General features: G+C 41.9%; 2 protein-coding genes across 2 annotated transcripts; both read right to left on the minus strand.

Annotated features, from left to right (window-relative positions):
* Positions 1–892: 892 nt before the first annotated feature.
* On the minus strand, positions 893–9,269 carry ttc34 (tetratricopeptide repeat domain 34). Its single transcript, XM_046367670.1, has 8 exons — positions 8,437–9,269; positions 5,959–7,724; positions 4,955–5,177; positions 4,339–4,531; positions 3,323–3,489; positions 2,881–3,154; positions 2,256–2,426; positions 893–2,007 (listed from the first exon to the last, which is right to left on the minus strand). The coding sequence occupies exons 2-8, from the start codon at positions 7,674–7,676 to the stop codon at positions 1,454–1,456; spliced, it is 3,300 nt and encodes a 1,099-aa protein (XP_046223626.1). The 5' UTR covers positions 7,677–7,724; positions 8,437–9,269; the 3' UTR covers positions 893–1,453.
* Positions 9,270–16,764: 7,495 nt separating this feature from the next.
* si:ch211-112c15.8 (tumor necrosis factor receptor superfamily member 1A) lies at positions 16,765–22,813 on the minus strand (the record flags this gene model as incomplete). Its single annotated transcript, XM_046364431.1, is given in 3 exon segments — positions 16,765–17,570; positions 22,297–22,405; positions 22,776–22,813. Coding segments are annotated over 2 exon segments (426 nt in total). The 3' UTR covers positions 16,765–17,226.
* Positions 22,814–23,041: the final 228 nt, after the last annotated feature.

Raw genomic sequence — 23,041 nt, forward strand, 5'->3', positions numbered from 1 at the left:
ATCCACGGTCCGGTCCCTCCGGCGACGATCCACGGTCCGGTCCCTCCTGGGATGACCCACGGTCCGGTTCCTACGGTGACGATTCACGGTCCAGAGCTTCCGGCGACGATCCTCGCACCAGAGCCGCCACCAAAGCTGCCGTATCTGTGAGCGGAGTGGGTACTTCGCCCCGCACAGGAGCCGCCCCCGACGTTAGATGCCCACCCGGACCCTCCCCTAATGAGGCCAGAGTCCGCTTCTTTGGGGAGGGGTACTGTCACGACCTGACCATAGAGATCCTTTTATTCTCTATGGTGGTTAGGTCGGGGTGTGACTAGGGTGGGTTATCTAGGTTATTATTTGTCTATGTTGGCCTGGTATGGTTCCCAATCAGCGGCAGCTGTTTATCGTTGTCTCTGATTGGGGATCATATTTAGGCAGCCTTTTTCCACTGGGTTTTTGTGGGATCTTGTTTGTTTGTGTGCACTGCATTTGACTTCACATTTAGTTTTTGTTCTGTATTGTTTTGGTGAGTTTCTTTAATTAAACATGTGGAACTCTACGCACGCTGCGCCTTGGTCCGTTAATTTCTACAAACGACCGTGACACCCATGCTTAAGTTCAATGTCAGAGCCCTCATTAGAGAGAAAAGTTTGCATGTCTCAGGTCTGAATTTGCCCCTTAGAAAGTAAAACCTGCACATGGGCACTTTCTAAAATAACTATTTAACCTCACGGTGATATTTTGGTTGTATAGATTTCTGTATCAACTCTCAGATGCTGTGCTCTGGTATTCCGCAATTGTAAATGACAAATTATGATTTGTCTCAATGACATTGAAGCTGAATGAACTAAACACAATCAGTCTTTAACTTGAATGTAACAAATTGAATGTTAAAAAAAAGTCATTTCTGTCGAAGACATTTGGTTTATTACACATGAATTCAAAAATACACAAAAATAAAACAAAAGTTGTTGTGTGTAGTTGCATCTTTACAGTCTTACTAGTTATGTAGTAAAATAGTCCAACGTAATTACACAGAAATAACCTGTGTTACTTGTTTGTTCCTTTGGGTTTCTTTCAACCACCACAAGGCACCATATAGGCCAGGTATCAAGTATACTTAATTGAAGTAAGCACCAGGGATTATCCATTGTTTCCACGCCATTTCCTATTAAATGTCAGGAATGTGATTGCAAAATACTCACATATTACAAATAAATTCTATGACTTTTCCATGTTTACAAAAATACTACCCAAGGGAAATGCTCATTATTCTATTAGCCCTCATTCTGAATAAGATATAAATGCAGCTTCCCCTTTGACATTCTAAATATTTTCACGGTAGCAATCAACTGAGGTTTAGTGTACATAAAAACAAATTGTCATAGGGTTACTTTAAGTGAGCTTTACTTGGAAGGGTTTCTTCCAAAGTACAGTACAATGGTATCTCAAGGGACAAAGGTGCACTAATCTAGTGTACAATGCAGGGGCTGCAGTGCTCCCGCTTGACCCTGGCCCTGAGCCTGCGCAGCTCCATGTGCTCACTGTCCACCAACAGGCCGCTCTCGGTCAACCTCCAGGCCTTACTGAGCTGCTGCTCTCCGTAGTGCTGCAGGGCCATACGCAGGAAGCACTCGGCCAGGCAGGACCTTCCCAGCCCGGCCTCCACACACTGCAAAGCCTGGCCCCGGTGGAGCTCCAGGGCCCGGCTGAAGTCGTCCAGGGCGGGCCCCTCGTGGGAGCACAGCACCAGGCTGCGGCCTCGCTGACACAGGTCATCTGCCCAGACGTGAGGCTCTTCTGGGGCTCCGGAGACTGTAGCGTCGGAGGGGTCACCGTGGCTCTGGATGACCCGGTCCAGGTCGGCCACAGCCCGTTCATGCAGGTCGAGCTGGGCGAGGCAAGCGGCCCGTTGGCGCAGGAACTGCGGTCGAAGCTCTGCCGCAGCTCGCACAGCCACAGTCAGAAGTGCCAGGGCTTGCTCCCAATGGCCACTCGCCGAGACACTGCCTGCTTCCTGGGCTGCTGCCTATGGTAACATATACATAATTGTGTGAGTACATATTATGATGAGTTGACTGTTACATCTCGTAAGAGTTGATTGTTTTGTAATAAGTTGATTGGTTTTTCTTGTAAGAAGAGTTGCTTTGTCTTGCGTGGGGGGAAAAAGTGATTATAAAACAGTTAGCAATCTGATTTGTCGATAGGTGTTTGTTGTCTTTGTTTTTACTTGTGCCATGCGTTTCCTGTGAATCGGGGGAATGAGGGTCAGCAGGAAGTCCAGAGTAGAGGTTCCTTTTCGGTCAGCTTGCTCAGCCTGGCACTGCCTCTGCGGTAATTCTGCTGCCAGGCCTCCACCACGCCCACCCTGGCCTGAGCTGCAGCCTCCCGGGGATCCTGGCCAAACACCTGAGCCAGGTAAGCTCCTGCTGAATTCACCTCACCTGGATCACAGGGGCAGATATTTCAAAACAGCTACATGTACTAACTGTGCACAGCTTAGCACTTCCAGTTTACTTTCAGAAGCTACCATTCTTCTGCTGTACTTTTAAGTATCTTCAATCTACAAATGAATCTGATCCGGTATCATATAACGGCATCATCAAGAAAAGCAACTTTACAAAAATATACTCCAACAAAAACCTTCCTGAAAGTAGGCCTGCTTAGACACTGTCCATACTGTGTCATCTCTAGGGCAGAACAGGACAAAGGCTAAATCCCAAGTCGACCCATAAAACCTACGCCCTATGCACCTACGCCCTATGCACAAATCTGAGATTACTTCATAGGTGTAATCATAGGGCATATGGTCTAGGCTGGGATAGGCAAAAGTCATCCAAAAAGAGCACTCACTGATGATAGATAAGTGAGAGTCTGTCAGCCAAGTGCCAATCTCACCTTTGGCCAGTAGTATATCTACGTAGAGGAGATGACATCTGGTGTCTCGGCAGTCAGTCCTCATCAGGACTCCTCCAATTAGAAAGGCCTCTCGAAGCTCTTCTTCCTGGCAGGGGACGGACTTAGCCGCCAGGATCTCTGACAGGTTGGTCCGGCAGTACTGCTGCAGCCAATCACAGACCAGTTTCCTTGCCTTATCTTTGAGCGATAGGATGTCTTTGGTCACGGCGTCCATGCTTATTTGAAGTGCTGCCAGTATATCCTGAGTGCATTCCTGGAAAACAAAGACATTTTTATAATCGTCTTGAGATTATCTGTCAATCAGAAGCTGTCAATGTGGATGTAGAGCCCTTAAAACAATTGCTTTAATGCTGATGCAAAAAGCAATATTAGCACTGCATGTACAGCAGGATAAGTATCCCCCATTTTTGTGTCCTAGTACCTTCTGTTGGTTTAGCATGAGATAGGTGAAGCCTCTTCCACAGAGGGCCTGTACATGGTCAGGGTGCTCTTTCAAGATGGAGCTGAAATCAAAGATGGCCGTCTTGCGTTGGCCCAACAAGACATAGCACCTGGCCCTTTCCATCAATGAGTTTGCTGCCTCACATCCTACAAGTAGTAGACCTTACATTAGTTGTATTGCCTATGTCATGAATGTTAGTATATATAAAATATACACTGAGTGTACAAAGAATTAGGTACACCTGCTCTTTCCATGACAGACCAGGTGAAAGCTATGATCCCTTATTGATGTCACCTGTTGAATCCACTCAATCAGTCTAGATGAAGGGGAGGAGACATGTTAAAGAAGGATTTTTAAAGCTTGAGACATGGATTGTGTATGTGTGCCATTCAGAGGGTGAATTATTTAAGTGACTTTGAATGGGGTATGGTAGTAGGTGCCAGGCACAACGGTTTGAGTGTGTCAAGAACTGCAACACTGCAGGGTTTTTCTCGCTCAACAGTTTCCCGTGGGTATCAAGTATGGTCCACCATTACCCAAAGGACATTTAGCTAACTCGACACAACTGTGGGAAGCATTGGAGTCAACATGGACCAGCATCCCTGTGGGACGCTTTTGACACCTTGTAGAGTCCATGCAACTCAATATTAGGAAGATGCTCCTAATATTTTGTACCCTCAGTGTACATTGTACTATTATGACCTATTCGAAACATAACGACGAAGCTACACTAAAAAAGAGACCCTTTATCAGGTGTTTATGATTCAGAGATGCATCTACCGCAAACAAAATACAGTATAAACCTAATTTTAATCTGGCAGCATTACTTAATTTGAAACTTAATTTGGAAAATCTGAATTTTGATCAAGGGGGAGGTAAGTTTCTATTACAAAAGAGAATGGAGGATAAATGTCACAAAAGCAGGAATTCCTATACAACAAAACATGTATCCAAAATTATGACCTATGCTTGACCAAATGACAAGAGCCAATCACCAGAGGCCATGATGGCGATGGACAGATAGGCCACGGCCTGCCTCAGGGTGCACTCGCCTTGCAGGCCCTCCAGGATGCGTTTGGAGGCAGAGTGGCAGTAGCCCTGCAGCAGCAGCCGGTCCTTTTTAGACGCCACGGCCAGCAGGGGGCGCAAGCAGCTCGTATCACCACACTGGATCAGCTTCTTCAGCAGCTGAAAGAAGAACAGACAAAGCATGAGCACAGTTAGTTGATAGCAGTCATTAGCTTTTTAGTTTATCATGGCAAATTTGGGAACATTTGTCCACAATTTCAAAATGTGCATATCATTCTGGATAGCTGTAACAGCATTTGTAAAGTGTGAATTTATACACATTTAAAGTATAATTTGAACACAATGTTACTTAGAGCCAAGTCAAATGTATTGCTGGTGCATAATAACAAGTGACTTTCAGTATCAAAAGGTATTTTTGTAGTCATATTGGGGTCTCCTGACAAGTGTTCTAAAGACATCTTATACTGTAGGTAATATATATTTTTTTAAATGTTAGGACGATTAGAATGACTGTTTATGTTGGAAACACCAAACATAATAGTTTGCCCTTTCACATAAAGCAATGTTTACATAATGATGGACCTGGTTGGCATCATAAAGGAAGCCCCGGTGCAGTTGTAGCAGGGTGAGGCGGGCCAGGATGGGTGCACGTGGGCTAGTGGGCCCAATGGCCAACAGCAAGCGATACGCTTCCTCCATCCGGCCCAGCAGGTACAGGGCATCAGCCACCAGGATCTGAGGAGCGTCAGCACTGGGCTGTAACTCCATCAGCAAAACAGCCAGAGAGTGGACTCCAACTGGTGTCCTGCCAAAGAGAGAGATTCAATCACGGTTCAATCAGGTTATCAGCCGATACTGAAATGACATTCATTAAAAAACCCTCACTGAAAGTCATGAAGATCTAATTGAATTCTAATTCAATACAAATTATACAAATTTATACAAACTCTCTGACAGACAGGGTTTAAGAATGAAAAACGATTATAAGATGATTCAAGCACTGTCTAAAGAATAGCCAACTTGTGGGTTATAGCCTAATTCACGATGCAGCCTATTTTATGAGATCTTTCACATTAAAGTACCCCATGTGTGACATGCAGAAACACCAGTGTTAGGGAGTAGGGAACTAGAAATTAAACTACATTTTGCAGTAGCTTGGTGGAATTTAAAATAAATTCCAATTTTGGTAGTGTTTTCAGGAGTTAATTACTTGTTTGCCATGTAACGGTGTAGCTAACTACTGGAACTACACACAATTGTTTTTGCAAAAATAAGAAAATATGGGGGAAATATAGGCAATAAAGTTTTTTTTTGTTTTAATAGATTAAATTACACATTCTGTTAATACCTGACCCTAGAGTGAACTGTTTCTTGCAATTTGTAGTCTGACGTTTCATATTAAGATTTGATCATTTTTCCCCAAGTAGCTTGGATGTCGAGAACTACTTTTTCTAAGTAGCTTTAGTTTAGTGAACTATATTTTTTATTGTATCTTAACTTCTTCTAGTGTGAAGTAATTGGTAGTTTGGTAAACAATGATAACAGAGTAGCTTCCTCAACACTGAGAAACACATGCGCTAGCTTACCCTTCTTTGTAGCCATCTTTTGTCTGCGTAGGCTGTAGCTGTTTGGTCTGCTGGTGCTCTTGCTGTTCCAAGGGACTGAGGCTGGAGCTGTGATCTACGGTCCACTCCTCCAGCATGACCCTGGCCTGCTCCAACAGCACGGTGATCAGCAGCCCGCGGCAGTTCCAGGGAACCAAGCAGCGTACGGTCAGCGCAGTGTCCTGGGGCTGCAACCTGCTCGCCGTCACATAGTCCAGGGCTGTGAGGTAGTGCAGGCCCCCCATCATGCGCAGGACGCCCCTGCCACACAGCGCCCGCACACAGCTGGAAGGGTGGGGTGCCTTGTGCTCGATCACCGTTTGAAAGTCCTCCAGGGCCCCCTTGTGGTCATCTGAGAGAAGACGGGAGTAGCCGTGCAGCACCTGCACTGTGTTCTGGTAGCTATGCTGGGTGTGGGAGTTTGTGTTGGTCGCCAGCTGGCTGCAGATGGAGAGGGCCTCTCGGAACTCGCCCCGCAGGAGGAGGCACTCGGCCAGCCGCACCCGCAACTCTCTGCTGCCCCCGTTGGGCTCCAGGTGGCACAGCGCCCAGAGCTGGGCGATCACTGGGTCCAGCAGCTCCACGCCCTCAGAGGACCGCAGGTCAAGACGGACCAGGACTGTCTCCCTGTACCCCAACAGTCCTCTCTCTGCCTGCTGACGCAGTTGCATGCGGGCTGCAGCTCCTGTCCCCTGGTCCACGAAGAGCCTCTGGAACTGCAGTCGTGCTGTGGCAGGGTGGACTCCAAAAGCCTCACCAAGGTCCCGGCTTGACTCCGTGGCTCGCCCCCCTGTGGAGAAATGGGCGGCCGCTCTACAGGTCAAGAGACTGGCTCTTCTTTCTGCTGGCATCCCCTTAACCACCTTGCCTGTACCTGACTTTGGTTGTGATTGTGAATGATCCTGCAAGGCAACAGAATAAACATCTGCGCTCTCTTCGAACTTGCCTAATGAAAATAAGAAGGTTGCTTGCAACTCTTGCACATGTGTGTCACCTGGCGAAACAGCCATTAAGAACTCAAGGAATTCAGAGGCAGATTCTGCTACAATGTCGATGACCTCACTCGCTCTCTCCCTAGACTTCATTTCAGTATTTTTTGGCAAAATCTGCTCAGAGAAGGCCTTCACTATCTTGGGCAGGTGCTGAGCTTGTCTACCCTTGACCATTCTTACAGTCTCTGATTTATTGTCTTGGAAAGCCTTGAGATAAAGCCTAGGGCCTTTGGGACTGTGGGGGTCAGAGAGTAAGCAGGTGAGGGCTCTAGTTAACTCCAAAACCACACAAGTGGAACCCTCTCGACATGGGTTTTGCTTTCCTTCGAGCAAAGCTGAGCAGCGTACAACAATCTCGTCACAGCCCTGACCAGCACCCTGAAGTATGGACTCCATTTTGAAAAGAGAGGCAGACACATTGTTTGGGCTCAGTGTTGATAGGAACACAGCTGCCAGGCCTTTGTTGAGGCCCTCCATGGAGGCCTGGATCTCCCCATGACCATTGAGCCAGGTCTCCAGAGTGGAGATCACCCTAGCCAACCTGGAACCCCCTAGGCCTCGCATGTGACCCATGGTGGATCCAGCATGGCTCTTGAAGGCAGATATGTACAGAGCAGTGGCCTTCCCCAACTCTCCAGTCTCTAAGAGTTTGTCTCCTTCTTGGCACAGGTCCGCCACTCCTATCCCAGCAGGTCCCAGGGCTGTCATGATCACGCCCCCCTGTTCTCCCAGTGATTAACACTAGTGTTCATATGACTGTCCACAATTGGGGGGAAAAACACATGTTATATAGAATCATAGTTTTTAAAATGAGAGATTATTTTTTTATTAAAATACCACAACAAAATTGACCAGAATAACCAATGTGAACTTGAAATATGAGAAGTCAAACTTAGCATAAGTAGCCAAGCTCTTAGGGCAATAACACAAAGAGCTGTACCACAACTATAGTAACACTATAGTGGCTCTAGTTCCGCTAATACAGTAACACAATTGAGCCTGTCAAATTATCTCCAAAATATTTCAAAGCTATATGTTAAAGTTGAAATGAATGATAAAGCACCCTCTTAAAGGGGCAATCAGCAGTAAAAAAATGTTTTACTTATTAATTAATTATATGTACCCATTCATTATTGAATATAACTTGCCTCATGAGCTTAGCTAGTTCAAATGTCATCCCCCATCAGAACCCAGAATATAAGCTTGTTTTATTTCAATGTTTGTAAACAAAGTAAATGTAAACAAACACTATATAGCTTCAAAACATGGTTAAAACTATAGTTTTGATATCATGCATGGATGGTCAGTCCTGCATCCATAGCTCTTGTCTATGAATTTGAGAGTGGTTACATTTCTCCAGCCCCTATCCTTCATCTTTTTACAGAAAAAAGGTCAGGGATCTGCTGTTTTTACCACTGCTGATTGCTTCTTTAAGGGTGGATGACTGAAAAATATACATTTGGCTTACCTTTAATCATTTTGTGAGCTCAACTTTCTGTTTTATGAATAAGGTACATTTTCCCCAGAGAAAAATGTGTGCCAAGGCAAGCTTGCCCAGTCCCCTATGTTTGTTACAACCCCCACTGTCCTCCTAGGTTTTCAGACAGTTCACTTTGTTTATTTGTTACTTGTTGCTAGAGAACTTATAGCTGCTGTCTCTGCAAGCTACGAAAGTTATATACCAAAAAAAGGAACTCTAGCATTAGCTAGCTATTCTTTATAGTAACTGATATATACGTTGACCTACATTTCCTCAGTGTGTTAGCTAACCAATTTGTTGGCTATTAAAATTCAGTAGGCAAGAGACGCTCAAGAACACAACACACATTGCTGTGCACTGGCTACATTTTTGTAATTCAATACAGCCCAGGCAACTACTGGTATCAAGTAAACTACTGTCACTAGTTTTGAGAAAGTCTTACAAATTTACTTCTAACTAAGCATAGTGCATGCTAATACAGGCTAATATTCGGATGATTATGTCTGTAATAAACGCGCGAGCCAGTACTACCTATTGTTCCTGGCAGCGTGTTTCCGTGGTTACTATGGAAACCAAACGCTCTGACTGCCGCACATTTCCAGCATAGATGAGGTTGAGGAGCTGCTCCGTCGTCCGTTCAAATGTGTAAGGTTTCTCATTTCCGATTGCCCTGTTTTTGATGTAGATAAGACATATTTTGCCATTGAGATCTGGAAAGTATTTTCGTGGCCTGCTTGCTTCTTTCTCACTGCTAGCATCTGAGATGATTAGCATCTTTCTGTTCTTTCTTCTTTCTGCCCATGAAGTCGTGCGATCGCCTTCTGTTATAACCAACAGACACAGCCAGGGTTGCCAGGTGTAGCTAAATGTCTAAGCCAATGAACACACAAAAACCGGCCACAAGGCTTGAAAACGTTTTTATTTTTTTCATTGCAGCAAAAGAGGAGTTGCCACATTTATCCAATAGGTGTCTCCATAATGACAATCTACACTGATTGCAAAAAATATTAAAGGACACCTTAATATTGTGCACATAGAACAGATCTACCGCTTCTTAGATTTGCTTTCAATGTGAATGGCAGATCTATAACTCAACATTTCTATGTGAATTTGGTCAGGTTGCCCAAAAAAGTTACATATTGCAGCGTTAAAGCAAAAACATATTGTACATTTAGCAAATTTCTAACATATCATACGAATTGTAATTTGTAACATATAAGAAAAATGACTCTCATGGACATGTATGTGTCGGTTGTTTTGCTCTAGGACGCCCACAGGCGTCACAGGACTCGTCTGAAGGTTCCCTGGTGTCAGTTGAAAAAAGGAATTGAAGTACAGTACCAGTCAAAAGTTTGGACACGCCTACTCATTCTAGGGTTTTTCTTTATTTTTACTATTTTCTATACTGTAGAATAATAGTGAAGATGTCAAACCTATGAAATAACACATATGGAATCACGTAGTAACCCAAAGAATGTTAAACAAATCAAAATATATTTTATATTTGAGATTCTTCAAAGTAACCACCCTTTGCCTTGATGACAATTTTGCATTCTCTCAACCAGTTTCATGAGTCACCTGGAATGCTTTTCCAACAGTCTTGAAGGAGTTCCCACATATGCTGAGCACTTGTTGACTGCTTTTCCTTCACTCTGCGGTCCAACTCATCCCAAACCATCTCAAGTGGGTTGAGGTTGAGTGATTGTGGAGGCCAGGTCATCTGATGCAGCACCCCATCACTCTCCTTCTTGGTCAAATAGCCCTTACGCAGCCTGGAGGTGTGTTGGGCCATTGTCCCGTTGAAAAACAATTGATAGTCCCACTAAGCGCAAACCAGATGGGATGCATATTGCTGCAAAATGCTGTGGTAGCCATGCTGGTTAAGTGTGCCTTGAATTGTAAATCAATCACAGACAGTGTCACCAGCAAAGTTCCCCCACACCATCACACCTCCTCCTCCATGCTTCATGGTGGGAACCACACATGCGGAGATAATCCGTTCACCTACTCTGCGTCTCACAAAGACATTGGAACCAAACATTTCAAATTTGAACTCATCAGACCAAAGGACAGATTTCCACCGGTCTAATGTCCATTGCTCATGTTTCTTGGCACAAGCAAGTCTCTTATTATTTTTGTCCTTTATTAGTAGTGTTTTTTTTGCAGCAATTTGACCATGAAGGCCTGATTCACACAGTCTCCTCTGAACAGTTAATGTTGAGATGTGTCTGTTACTTGAACTCTGAGGTGCAATCTGAGGTGCAGTTAATTGCAGATTTCTGAGGTTGGTTACTCTAATGAACATATCCTCTGTAGCAGAGGTAACTCTGGGTCTTCCTTTCCTGTGGTGGTCCTAATGAGAGACAGTTTCGTCATACCGCTTGATCGTTTTTTGCGACTGCACTTGAAGAAACTTTTAGTTTCTTGACATTTTTCGCATTGACTGGTCAAATAGCTTGTAAGCTTAAAGTAATAATGGACTGTCATTTTCTCTTTGCTTATTTGAGCTGTTCTTACTATAATACTTTTTTGGTTACTACATGATTCCATGTGTTATTTCATAATTTTGTTGTAGAAAATAGTAAAGATAAAGACAAACTCTTGAATGAGTAGGTGTTTCCAAACTTTTGACTGGTACATTCAGTCAGTAAAGAATTTGAGAATCATTCATTGAAACCATGAGCTGTATTACCTGCTCGGGCTCTAGTGGAGTCACAGTTTCCCTTTGCATTGGCAAAATATGTGTTTCATGATTGCTGCTGCTTGTTCCACTCCGAGAGCGTTTCTTTGTGCTTGATAAGCCTATGATTTGTCACAGAGATTGTTGTAACCTCTGCTCGGCATCAGACTCATTTTGTGCTTCAGTTGCTCTTCTCTACTTCGATAAGAATTCACGAACTGGCATTCATTCTACCAGCAGGCAGCGCTCTGACTGATGTGTAGCTACTTTTCTCCGTAAAATGCAAGATTAACTACAAGCAAACCATTATTAGGAAATGTAGCTGGTTACATTCTTTATATGATAAAGATTGGAAATATGATAGCCATGCATCATTTTTTGATTAAAAAAATGATTGTTTTTATATTGTAAGCTCATTTACTTGTGTGCAATGTTCTCTTCTATTTTTTCAGCACTGAGCAAATTTCAGGTCTGCTGAGCACAAACTTGAAAGTTGTGAAAATTCTGTGCAACTTCCAGCTTACTGTGAACACCGAGGCTGTACTCGCTTTAAGTTCAAATTTGAACATTGGCCAAGTAGGCTACTGTGGCTATTTGATCATAATGTGGGCCTAATGTGGCATACCACCAAAAACAATTAAGAAGATGCATCCCATAACATTTTAACATGGAAATAGCTGTTCTATCATTCAACCTACAATAGCAGCCAATGTACGGTGTTCAACGTAGGCCTACATTCCATTATACTTTTTGGAGAAAGAAAACATGCAGGGCTTGACAGTAACCTGTTTATCCACTTGTCCTTTAGATAAGGTGACTGGAAATGTTGTGTTTGATGCAAGAAACTACTGTACAAAATAAAATTCATTATTATTCCCATAACATTATTACAGAGAATCAGACAAATAATGCTACCCTCTGCCTATTGGTTATTTAGTTTATTCACGCCTGTCTCAAAATACAACACTGCCTCTGTAAAACAAAAAAACGCTCTTTGCCTGACTCGCTTTTCAAAGATGTCTAGAAATGTCTACACGTCTTTTGCTCTTCTAGGAAGCAATCACTCCCCTTTTGCTAACTACAAATGCTATATAACTGGGCTAATAATTCACTAACTAGAAAAGGATAGGAACATAATGTGCACAAGTGGCTACATGCAGCTCTCACTTTTATCTCAAAACAAGTACATCTACTCACAACTACTCATGCTGTAAACACAGTCCAGTTCAAAGTAAATGGCACAGATCCATATATGGTCTATTTGCATATAGGTCTACTGCAACTCTGATTGGTTATGCCACACCGGTCTGAGTAGAGTATGGGCTGAGTCGTGTGTGCCAATGCAATGGAATCCTACTCCGATGCGTTCTGCCTAAAACCAAAACTCTTGCATAGTTTGTTTTGTTTCGATATGTTGCATTGAAAGTGACTAATATTGCGTTGATTCGATCACAATCGACAGAGTAAAGGGAATAGTGTTAGTGGGAATAGTGAATAGTGGGAATAGTGGGAATAGTGTTAACAGAAAACTCTAGAACAGTGGTCACCAACCTTTTCTGAGTCAAGATCAGTTTGAGTCAAAATGCAAGCCGAGATCTACTGCTCATATTTGTTTTTTAACATAACTTAAAAAACATAAGCCTATGTAACATTAACCAATTAATAACAGTACTGTAGCAATGAGGTTTGTGCAGTAAACTATAGGCCCAATAAATTATCATTGCAAAAATTGTAGGCTATATCAACATAATCTCACATAATCTCACATATTCGTGCAAATATGTACAAAAAGTACTTCAGCATATTTTGTGTTTTTCTGCATTTTTGTGTTTCTTAATTTGTTTGAAAAGACACATTTTTGTGCCACTCAATACATAGGAAAATACAAAAAAATTGTGCAACTTCACAAAATACATTTTTGTATTTTCGGAATAAACTTCGGATTAATATTTTGAATGTTATTAGAGCAATGCATGATGGGCAATGATGTTCTAAACTAACTTTTGTGTTCCACATTTATTTACAGTGCATTCGGAAAGTATTCAGACCCTTTGACGTTTTCCACATTTTGTTACGTTACAGCCTTATTCTGAAATTGATTAAAATGTTGTTGTTTTTCTCATCAATCTACACACAATACCCCATAATGACAAAGCAAAAACAGATTTTTTTTAAATGTTAGCAAATGTATGAAAAAAATGAAAAAAATGAAATACCTTATTGACATAAGTTTTCAGACCCTTTGCTTAGAGACTCGAAATTGAGCTCAGGTTCATCCTGTTTCTATTGATCATCCTTGAGATGTTTCTACAACTTGATTGGAGTCCACCTGTGGTAAATTCAATTGATTTTGACATGATTTGGAAAGGCACAAACCTGTCTATATAAGGTGTGTATAAATCATCATTGTAAAATAAGAATTTGTTCTTAACTGACTTGCCTAGTTATATAAAGGTTAAATAAAAAATACAAAATAAGGTCCCACAGTTGACAGTGCATGTCAGAGCAAAAACCAAGCCATGGGGTTGAAGGAATTGTCTGTAAGAGCCCTGAGACATGATTGTGTTTGGTTGCAGATCTGGGGAAGGGTATCAAAATATTTCTGCAGCATTGAAGGTTCCCAAAAACACAGTGGCCTCCATCATTCTTAAAATGGAAGAAGTTTGGAACCGCCAAGACTCTTCCTAGAGCTGGCCGCTCGGCCAAACTGAGCAATCAGGAGAGTAGGGCCTTGGTCAGGGAGGTGAACAAGAACCTGATGGTCACTCCACAGAGTTCCAGAGTTCCTCTGTGGAGATGGGCGAACCTTCCAGAAGGACAACCATCTCTGCAGCATTCCACCTATCAGGCCTTTCTGGTAGAGTGGCCAGACAGAACCCACTCTTCAATAAAAGGCATATAACAGCCCACTTGGAGTTTGTCAAAAGGCACCTAAAGGACTCTCAGATCATGAGAAACAAGATTCTCTGATTTGATGGAACCAAGATTGAACTCTTTGGCCTGAATGCCAAGTGTCACTTTTTGTATTATTATTATTATTATTATTATTTTTACCCCTTTATTTAACTAGGCAAGTCAGTTAAGAACAAATTCTTATTTTCAATGACGGCCTAGGAACAGTGGGTTAACTGCCTGTTCTGGAGGAAACCTGGCACCATCGCTATGGTGAAGAATGGTGGTGGCAGCATCATGCTGTGGGGATGTTTTTGAGTGGCAGGGACAGGGAGACTAGTCAGGCTTGAGGGTGAGATGAACAGAGCAAAGTACAGAGTGATCCTTGATTAAAAACCTGCTCCAGAGCGCTCAGGGCCTCAGACTGGGGCGAAAGGTTGACCTTCCAACAGGACAACAACCCTAAGCACACAGCAAAGACAACACAGAAATGGCTTGTCCTTGAGTGGCCCAGCCAGAGCCCAGACTTGAACTTGATCGAACATCTATGAAGTGACCTGAAAATAGCTGTGCAGCGACACTCCCCATCAATCCTGACAGGGCTTGAGAGGATCTGCAGAGAAGAATTGGAGAACCTCTTAAATTACAGGTGTGCCAAGCTTGTAGCGTCAAACGTCAGATTTTTTTGCAGGTGTCTGTTTCCCCACATTTATTGATTAATTAATTTCCAATCATGAAATGTATCCACATTCCCCTATCAAATACCTTAATCGATACCACAAAAAAAAAAAAGAGTTTTACTCCAATCTGGCAACCATCATAAAATCTGACATAGCACCAGTATCCCAAAGAATTGTGCAAAAGAAGTATTTCGGTGATAACTTGGTTGATTAACAATATTGGGTTAACACGTTTGTAAAAAAAAAAGTCAGTCCATTGCCCAAAATGCATTGCTCCAATAACTTGTGTGTATTTTCACAGGAATTAAGCCACACATAAACACACAAAATCTGTTGAAATACTTTTTGTACATATTTCCACGAATTGAGTATGAGATTGTGTTGGATATATGATCACACTTGTAATAGTTTCTGTTGTTGTATTACTTGTGAGGCACAGCTGAGTGATCATACATTTAAATAATGTGCTTTTTATTTTACTGGGCTGATGATGCCTGTATCTGATGGAAGGAGAGAGCAGCAAACTGAGTCAGCCTCTCAACATCCCGCCGCTCTCCCTTTCCTCCACTGACACTGACCAAAGGCACACCATCTTCCAGTTGACACTTGAGTTTGCACTGCATTATTTCTGCCTCATGCACAAATTCATGCTGTTACTCCTATGAACAGAAGACCCAAGTCGCTAATAATAACAACAACGCAAGCCTTTAGATACACTTTCCTACTCATTCATTACTGCCGCAGTGCTTGTTGTAGCGCTGAGTGGAAATAGGAAAAGCGCCGCATTTTATGGCTTATTAAAGTGAACTCACTCATTAAAACAGAAGCTCTGTGCTGTATTTGTCTTTACACAGAAATCTCACAGTATCAATTTTGCTGTAGTTTTCTTTTATGCCTACGATCTGCAGTCATCCCGAGACAAATTTTTAAAAAATAGGCACACATGGCTTTATCAATGTTTTTTTACAGAAATGTTTGGCGATTGACTCAAGCATGCACTTTCACACAATCGTGACAAGACTGAGAGACCAGACATATGCTCCAAATAAAGGACAATGACACAATTGACATAAAACGGGTAAATATACTGAACAAAATATAAACGCAACAGATGTTGGTCCCATGTTTCATGAGCTGAATTAAAAGATCCAAGAAATGTTCCATATGCACAAAAAGCTTATTGCTCTCAAATTGTGTGCACAAATTTGTTTACATCCCTGTTAATAAGCATTTCTCCTTTGCCAAGTTAAACACAAGAAGCTGATTGAACAGCATGATCATTACACGAATGCTCCTTGTCTTGGGGACAATAAAAGGCCACTCTAAAATGTGCAGTTTTGTCACACAACACAATTCCACAGAGGTCTCAAGTTTTGAGGGAGCATGCAATTGGCCTTCTGACTGTTTCCAGAGAATTTGAATGTTATTTATCTACTATAAACCTCCTCCAACGTCGTTATAGAGAATTTGGCAGAACCTCCAACCGGCCTAACAACCACGTGTAACCACACCAGCCCAGGACCTCCACATCTGGCTTCTTTACCTGCGGGAGAGTCTGAGACCAGCCCCCCAGGCAGCTGATGAAACTGTGGGTTTGCGCAACCAAATAATTTCTGCATAAATGGTCAGAAACCATCTCAGAGAACCTCATGTTCTCATGCTCGTCATCCTCACGAGGGTTGTAACCGACTTCAGTGGGCAAATGCTCACTTTGTGCACAATTTGAATGCACAGAGATACCGTGACGAGATCCTGAGGCCCTTTCTCGTGCCATTCATCCGTCGCCATCACCTCAGGATCTGTACAGAATTCCTGGAAGCTGAAAATGTCTCAGCTCTTCCATGGCCTGCATACTCACCAGACATTTTACTCGTTGAGCATGTTTGGGTTGCTTTGGATCAACGTGTACGGCAGCGTGTTCCAGTTCCCGCCAATATCCAGCAACTTCTCACAGCCATTGAAGAGGAGTGGGACAACATTCCACAGGCCACAATCAACAGCCTGATCAACTCTATGCTAAGGAGATGTATCGATGCCCAACAGATGCATATCTGTATTCCCAGTAATGTGAAATCCTTACATTAGGGCCTAATGAATTTATTTCAATTGACTGATTTCCTTATATGAACTGTAACAGCAAAATCTTTGAAATTGTTGCATGTTGCATTTATATTTTTGTATAATTAAATAAACCACAACTTCATTATCATAGCGCAGTTTGAGCTCTCCAAACATATACACTACCAGAATGAGAACGGTATGCAGTATTAATATATTGAATAAACAGAAAAGACCATAACCAAACATTCTAGATTAATGGGGAAGTGGCAATGAATAACGTTAGCCTACATTTAGTACTGCTGATACTTTTGATACATTGTGGGGAATTCATAAACATTGACAAACCGAGAGAGTGAGCATGGAGAGCGACCTAGCACTTTGTTGCAACACAGTATTTGAAAACAATGTGATCTCTGGTTAAGACCGATTTTTGACGTCTGTTCGAATACTCATGTCCATCCCTACTCAGTTGTCCTGTGAAACTGTGGTGATGTCATTGGTTGTGGCTCTCCACTGCAGCTGCTCCAGACAACCCTGCAGCTGGTAGGCACAGCCAGCCAGGTCCATGTAGAGCAGGGCTGAGTATACGTCCTCCAGACTTGCAGTCGGGCCCTGGCTCCACAGCCGCAGCATCTGGTACTGCCTCTCAATAGAGCCCAGGCCTGGCTCCAGCTCCACACGCTCCAGCTGCTGGTCGGTCAGGGAGAGCACGCGCAGGAATTCCTTCCATCTCCGCAGAGGCACCTCCTTGATGATGGCATATAACACCGTCGCGGGCCAGTGCTCCTCCTGGGTGTCCTGGCGAGGGACTGCGGAAGAGAGGGGGAAGGGGGGAAATCAGGGCCAATATTCACAAAGCGTCTCATAGTAGGAGTGCTGATCTAGGAAAAGGGTTCCTGTGTCCATGAAATTGTATTAATTATTATCTAAAAGGTAAAACTGATCCTAGATCTGTGTTCCTACTCTGAGAAGCTTAATACGGGCCCAAAATGGTAACCGGTCAGAGAGATTTCTTGTAAAGTAAATTCTTGTAAAGGAAAACTATACCTAAAAACTTGTCAGCAATCAAGTTTTCAAGATATGTAATGTTCAAAATAAATAAAATGATGCTAAATGCATCATACACAGGGATTATTTGTGTATTTTGAAAGTTACATATCTTGAAAACTTGGTGCTGAAAAGAAAAACATTTTGGGACAATGTTAACAGTGGACTAATGAAACAGATATCAAAATAAAAACATTTTGGGACAATGTTAACAAGTGGACTGAGATGAAAGTTCCCCTTGCTCTGCAGATATCAAAATATGATGTTTTTAGGTGGTTTAAAAATTATTGTTACATTGATGCTTTGACCCGAATTACTGGTTGCTGCGGGAAAAAAGGAGGAAGGAGTGTAACTGATGTGAAACGGCTAGCTTAGTTAGCGGTGTGCGCTAAATAGCGTTTCAATTGGTTACGTCACTTGCTCTGAGACCTTGAAGTAGTAGTTCCCCTTGCTCTGCAAGGGCCGCGGCTTTTGTGGAGCGATGGGTAACGACGCTTCGTGGGTGACTGTTGTTGATGTGTGCAGAAGGTCCCTGGTTCGCGCCCGGGTATGGGCGAGGGGACGGTTTAAAAATTATACTGTTACATGAGCAAAGAAGTAATAGAGAGTTTGGGCAAGATTCAATCAATGTAATCAGGTCATGTGTGGGGTATGAGGAAACCTCTTTGTGCTGTTAGGGTGTGTTTTAGGAGTGAGAAAGTGCTTTAACTTGTCTTGCTTGTGTAAATTATGATACCTGATAAGTGTGATGCTCATAGTTTTATTTCTAACAAGCATTTTATTATTTCGATTTGCACACTATGCACACTCCTAGTCCAGTAGATTTGTTTTTGAGGGGGAAGTCGCAGTCTGGACCCCAGTCAACTGTTGTAAAGGAACTGGCACGCAAACTGAACTATACCACGCACCATAACCTTACAACAACACAGGAGACTCTGAAGTTGACAAGCGGAATTTCATGTAAACTAGAAGTGGCCATACTATTTCATCTTAAAGATCAAAAAATAAAAATAAAATTTAAAAACGTGGCCTTAAATTTGAGGTTAGAAGATCAAAAACAGGATGTAAAGTCTCAGGACAAACCTTTACATGTATCATATTTTGTCACTGAAAGTACTGTAACCAACAAGCTTTGATGCTTGGTGAGATACTTCTGTGCATATTTTCAGTGGAACGGATGTTGGAATCAGGGTGTAATTTGCAAGAAGGATAAGGAAACAACCTTACATGTTAAAGGCCGATCAGTTGAATGCTGCTTTTTGCTATTTGATTTGCCAATTAATCTGAACCTCAGATTCATATCACCAAAGTTTTGCAGTTTCCACCTACACATGCACCCACATTTCCACGTGACTGACAAGAGATATGTTTTATGTTGACACGCTGCTGCATTTAAGGAAAGGCGGTTGTTTTGAGTACACAGCAGCACATATTCTACCCACATCAAAGTGACAGGACAGGTAGTACTATGCTGTAGGGTACAGACCTCAGAAATGTGCTCGATGGGATTTGCTTTTGCTTCTGATATGCGAAACACCTACATTATATCATATACGTTTATTATAAATCCAAGCTTATGCACCCAACCTTAAAGTCATATTCCAGGCTCCTTTTCACTTAATTTATCACCTGATTTACTTAACCCTTTACCCTCGTACCCATATACGGGTTGAAAATGGCAGATTTAGGCACTAATAAGCACCTAAGATTGGAACAAAGTGACTGTACAGTAACGTACTATACATGATGTCAGAGGTCTGGGCTCTGCACTTCACAGCTCTGTTTTCACTGAAAGCTGTTCTGATCTTGAGCACCGCACTCAACAAGACGTTGCCCCCATCCCTGAATAGCCTTGTAAAAGCCTAACACTGTAAGATCATATTTTCTGACCGCTAGTCATGTTGGTAATAGAATAAGATTTAAAATCATGCCGACCTGATCATTGTGTGATGGTGGGGATGCAGGGTTGTATTTCAAAACATCTACAAGTGTGCCTGCTCTAGTTCCTCAACAGCACAGCTAGGAGAGCTAAAAAAAAGTACCTTATACTTCAAGACTTTTCTTTGAGTCATAAAAGTGCATTGAAATTGCTTAGGAACTGTGCACACTTTAGAGAGGTGTGTGGCCACTTGGAGACACCAGTTACTCCTCTCATTCATTCAAACCCTTATTTGCACCTACCCCACATTTTCCAGGAATAGTCTTATTTTGTTACGGAATGTATCTAGAGTATTTTCAGATTCCGCTGTCTACAAATGTGGCAAAGTACACTAAATGTAAAATGCACATAAAATCAACAGCGTGATGTTTGGATTCAGTTGTTAGGTTCTTATTTTTCAGAGTAAATAACTCACGGACACTAGAGAAGTTTTAACCAAGCTTGTAAGTCGCTCTGGATAAGAGCGTCTGCTAAATGACTTAAATGTAAATGTAAATGAATTCTTCCCAAAGGTTCTGTACAGCTGTAATTCAGACAACCCAACATTTTTCCCATCCAGATACAGTGGGGCAAAAAAGTATTTAGTCAGCCACCAATTGTCCAAGTTCTCCCACTTAAAAAGATGAGAGAGAGGCCTGTAATTTTCAACATAGGTACACTTCAACTATCAACTATGACAGACAAAATGAGGGGAAAAAAATCCAGAAAATCACATTGTAGGATTTTTAATGAATTTATTTGCAAATTATGGTGGAAAATAAGTATTTGATCACCTACAAACAAGCAAGATTTCTGGCTCTCACAGACCTGTAACTTCTTCTTTAAGAGGCTCCTCTGTCCTCCACTCGTTACCTGTATTAATGGCACCTGTTTGAACTTGTTATCAGACACCATAGTATAAAAACTCATAGTTGAAGTGAACCTATGATGAAAATGACAGGCCTTTCTCATCTTTTTAAGTGGGAGAACTTGCACAATTTGTGGCTGACTAAATACTTTTTTGCCCCACTGTATATTATTTAGTATATCTAAAGACATGATTAAATCAAGAATAGGTGACAATATTAGCCTATCACTTGTGAATTATATTGAATCATAGTCGCACACCTCATGTAGCCTAGACCATAGGCCTATATGATTTAATAAAGTGGGCAAATAACTTGTCAAAATTAAGCACATTAATCCACTTTACAAAGGGGTGCAGAGCCTAACTGGCATATATAAGCAGTGTGTGAGTTTCAAGTTTGGGGAAGATAATTTTCACCATAAAAATGTTGTTTTTGACAATGGTGTTTTTCGCCAATGGAACATCCGCACTTATAGCCTACTACCATGTGCGCATTTCTGCGCTTATAATGGGAAGAAAGCCTAATAGTTTATCAACATTTTAAGCTACAGTAAACTTTCTGATCTGTTGCGTCAGCCACATTGCATAAAAACGTTTTTGTTGAAGCTAGTGGTTGCATTAATTTGGGATCTATAGCATTCCACAACTGTCCCAGACTATGTTTGGAATATTTTTTTATTGCGCAGAATAGGTCAAATTTTGTACTATGGGGGATAGCAGATTGTCATAGGCTAGTGCTCTTGCTGTTCGTTAGGCCTACTCATCTTGTTGGCTGACGAAAAGTAAATGTGGACAGTTCTTCCAATATCTTCAATATGCACCTCGGGAATTGGATAAGGACACGCAGTTACATTCCCAAAGTGTCTGTCTTAACTTGTAGCCTGTGAGAAAGATCTGATCACATGACAGAGAGCCTGTGCGTGAGAGATGCTTCAGATTGTGCAGTACTCAGAGAGAAGGGCACAACACAGCACTCTGCAATTTGTTTAGGGTGCATTATGGCCACAAAGGGGATGCCCTCGTGAAATTTGAGGCATTATCAAGTGCTTGTCAAATTGTGAATTAGAGACTTTTAGAGTGTGTACAGCCTGCGCAAAAAAAACAACAAAGCAGAGCTCGTGCCTTTCAAACAACTTTTTTCAAATCATCATTGGTCTCATCATGCAGCCTTATAATAAATGTAAAAAATCTAAACATATATCCCAATGTTTGTAGAACAACTAAAGTTACATTAATAACTCAAAATTAAGCATATAGGAGTATCTATTTCTTTGTTTTACCGCTCAAGACAGAATAGCTGAATGTGCGCACTCCCTCAAATCGTTTGGAGAAAATATTTGTTCAATTATATTTTTCATTCTATAAAATAATTCCATGGAATTACAAGCAAATCTTGTCTGCTAAATGAACTAGTGTAGCCCAAAGCCATTTGGCATAGCCACATCAGGACCTAACATAAGGACAACTCAGTGTGCTATTATTCTCTACTTCATATCATGCTTCTTTAGACCTGCCTAAAATAAATGTTATTAATGTTATTTGCTTGACAATCACCGACTGACGAAATTTTGTGACCGCCACAGCCCTAGTCACATCCCTCCAATAGAGTTCCAGGCACTAGTATAATCTATGCCAAGGTGTTTGTTGGTGTTTCCTTGATTTTGTCAGTTTTGAAGATAGACAAACTACATCAAACACTTACCTCTGGGCTCTCTGTCTGGCAGCAGGGGTGTGACAAGGGGGTCAAACTCAGTCTTGGCAGCACTGTGAGCGAGTGTCATCATGGGAATCCCTTCAGTAATGTTCAGCGTCTTGGAAGGGACAGCAGACAGACAAAACTCCTTAGGATCTGTCTGGCTAAGCTGAGCAGCAGTGTCCATACACACATACAGTATAGGTATAGTAACATATCAAAAGAGATACTGATCATTTGCGGAACTAGATTATTCCTTACAGGTTTAAGATCAGACAAAGACAAATGATATATATATTGATGCAAACATAGCCATGCTGTACATTCCAACTCTAAATGTAATGTAGGTTTTGCACCTGCTAGTCAGGACTGGCCTACAGGTGAATAACATATTTTTTCTCATGTTCATTATAGTTTGTATCATCTGCTTCCTTTCTAACACTATCGCTGATCATTATCCAAATGTAATGTAATAAACTGATACTAACCAGTGAAGTTGGGTAGTTTGGCTGATGATGAAGCTGATCTGTTTGAGTTAAAGACAGATGATATCAGTTTCCTGCACCAACTGTTGCAGTGAATAACTTGTGTATTCACACAAGAGCTCTAAGATTAAACATCTTTAAAAAAAATAATAATAATAATAAAAATTGGAGGTTTTAAGTCCATAATAATGCTTAAACAGCAATAGGAGACCGCTTTTGAGGTCTGGGAAAAATCGAAGAAATGTATATTTTTGAGTATAGTTACCCTT

This window comes from Oncorhynchus gorbuscha, linkage group LG10 (assembly GCF_021184085.1).
Source record: "Oncorhynchus gorbuscha isolate QuinsamMale2020 ecotype Even-year linkage group LG10, OgorEven_v1.0, whole genome shotgun sequence".
In the NCBI taxonomy this organism is placed as follows: domain Eukaryota; kingdom Metazoa; phylum Chordata; class Actinopteri; order Salmoniformes; family Salmonidae; genus Oncorhynchus; species Oncorhynchus gorbuscha.

Coding starts and splice junctions, on each gene's coding strand:
- ttc34 (XM_046367670.1), bottom strand. CDS start 7,676: ATGACAGCCCTGGGACCTGCTGGGATAGGAGTGGCGGACCTGTGCCAA. Junction 3,155..3,322: donor TCATGCTAAACCAACAGAAG/GTACTAGGACAC, acceptor TTTGTTTTCCAG/GAATGCACTCAGGATATACT. Junction 2,008..2,255: donor ACCTCTACTCTGGACTTCCT/GCTGACCCTCAT, acceptor TACCATAGGCAG/CAGCCCAGGAAGCAGGCAGT.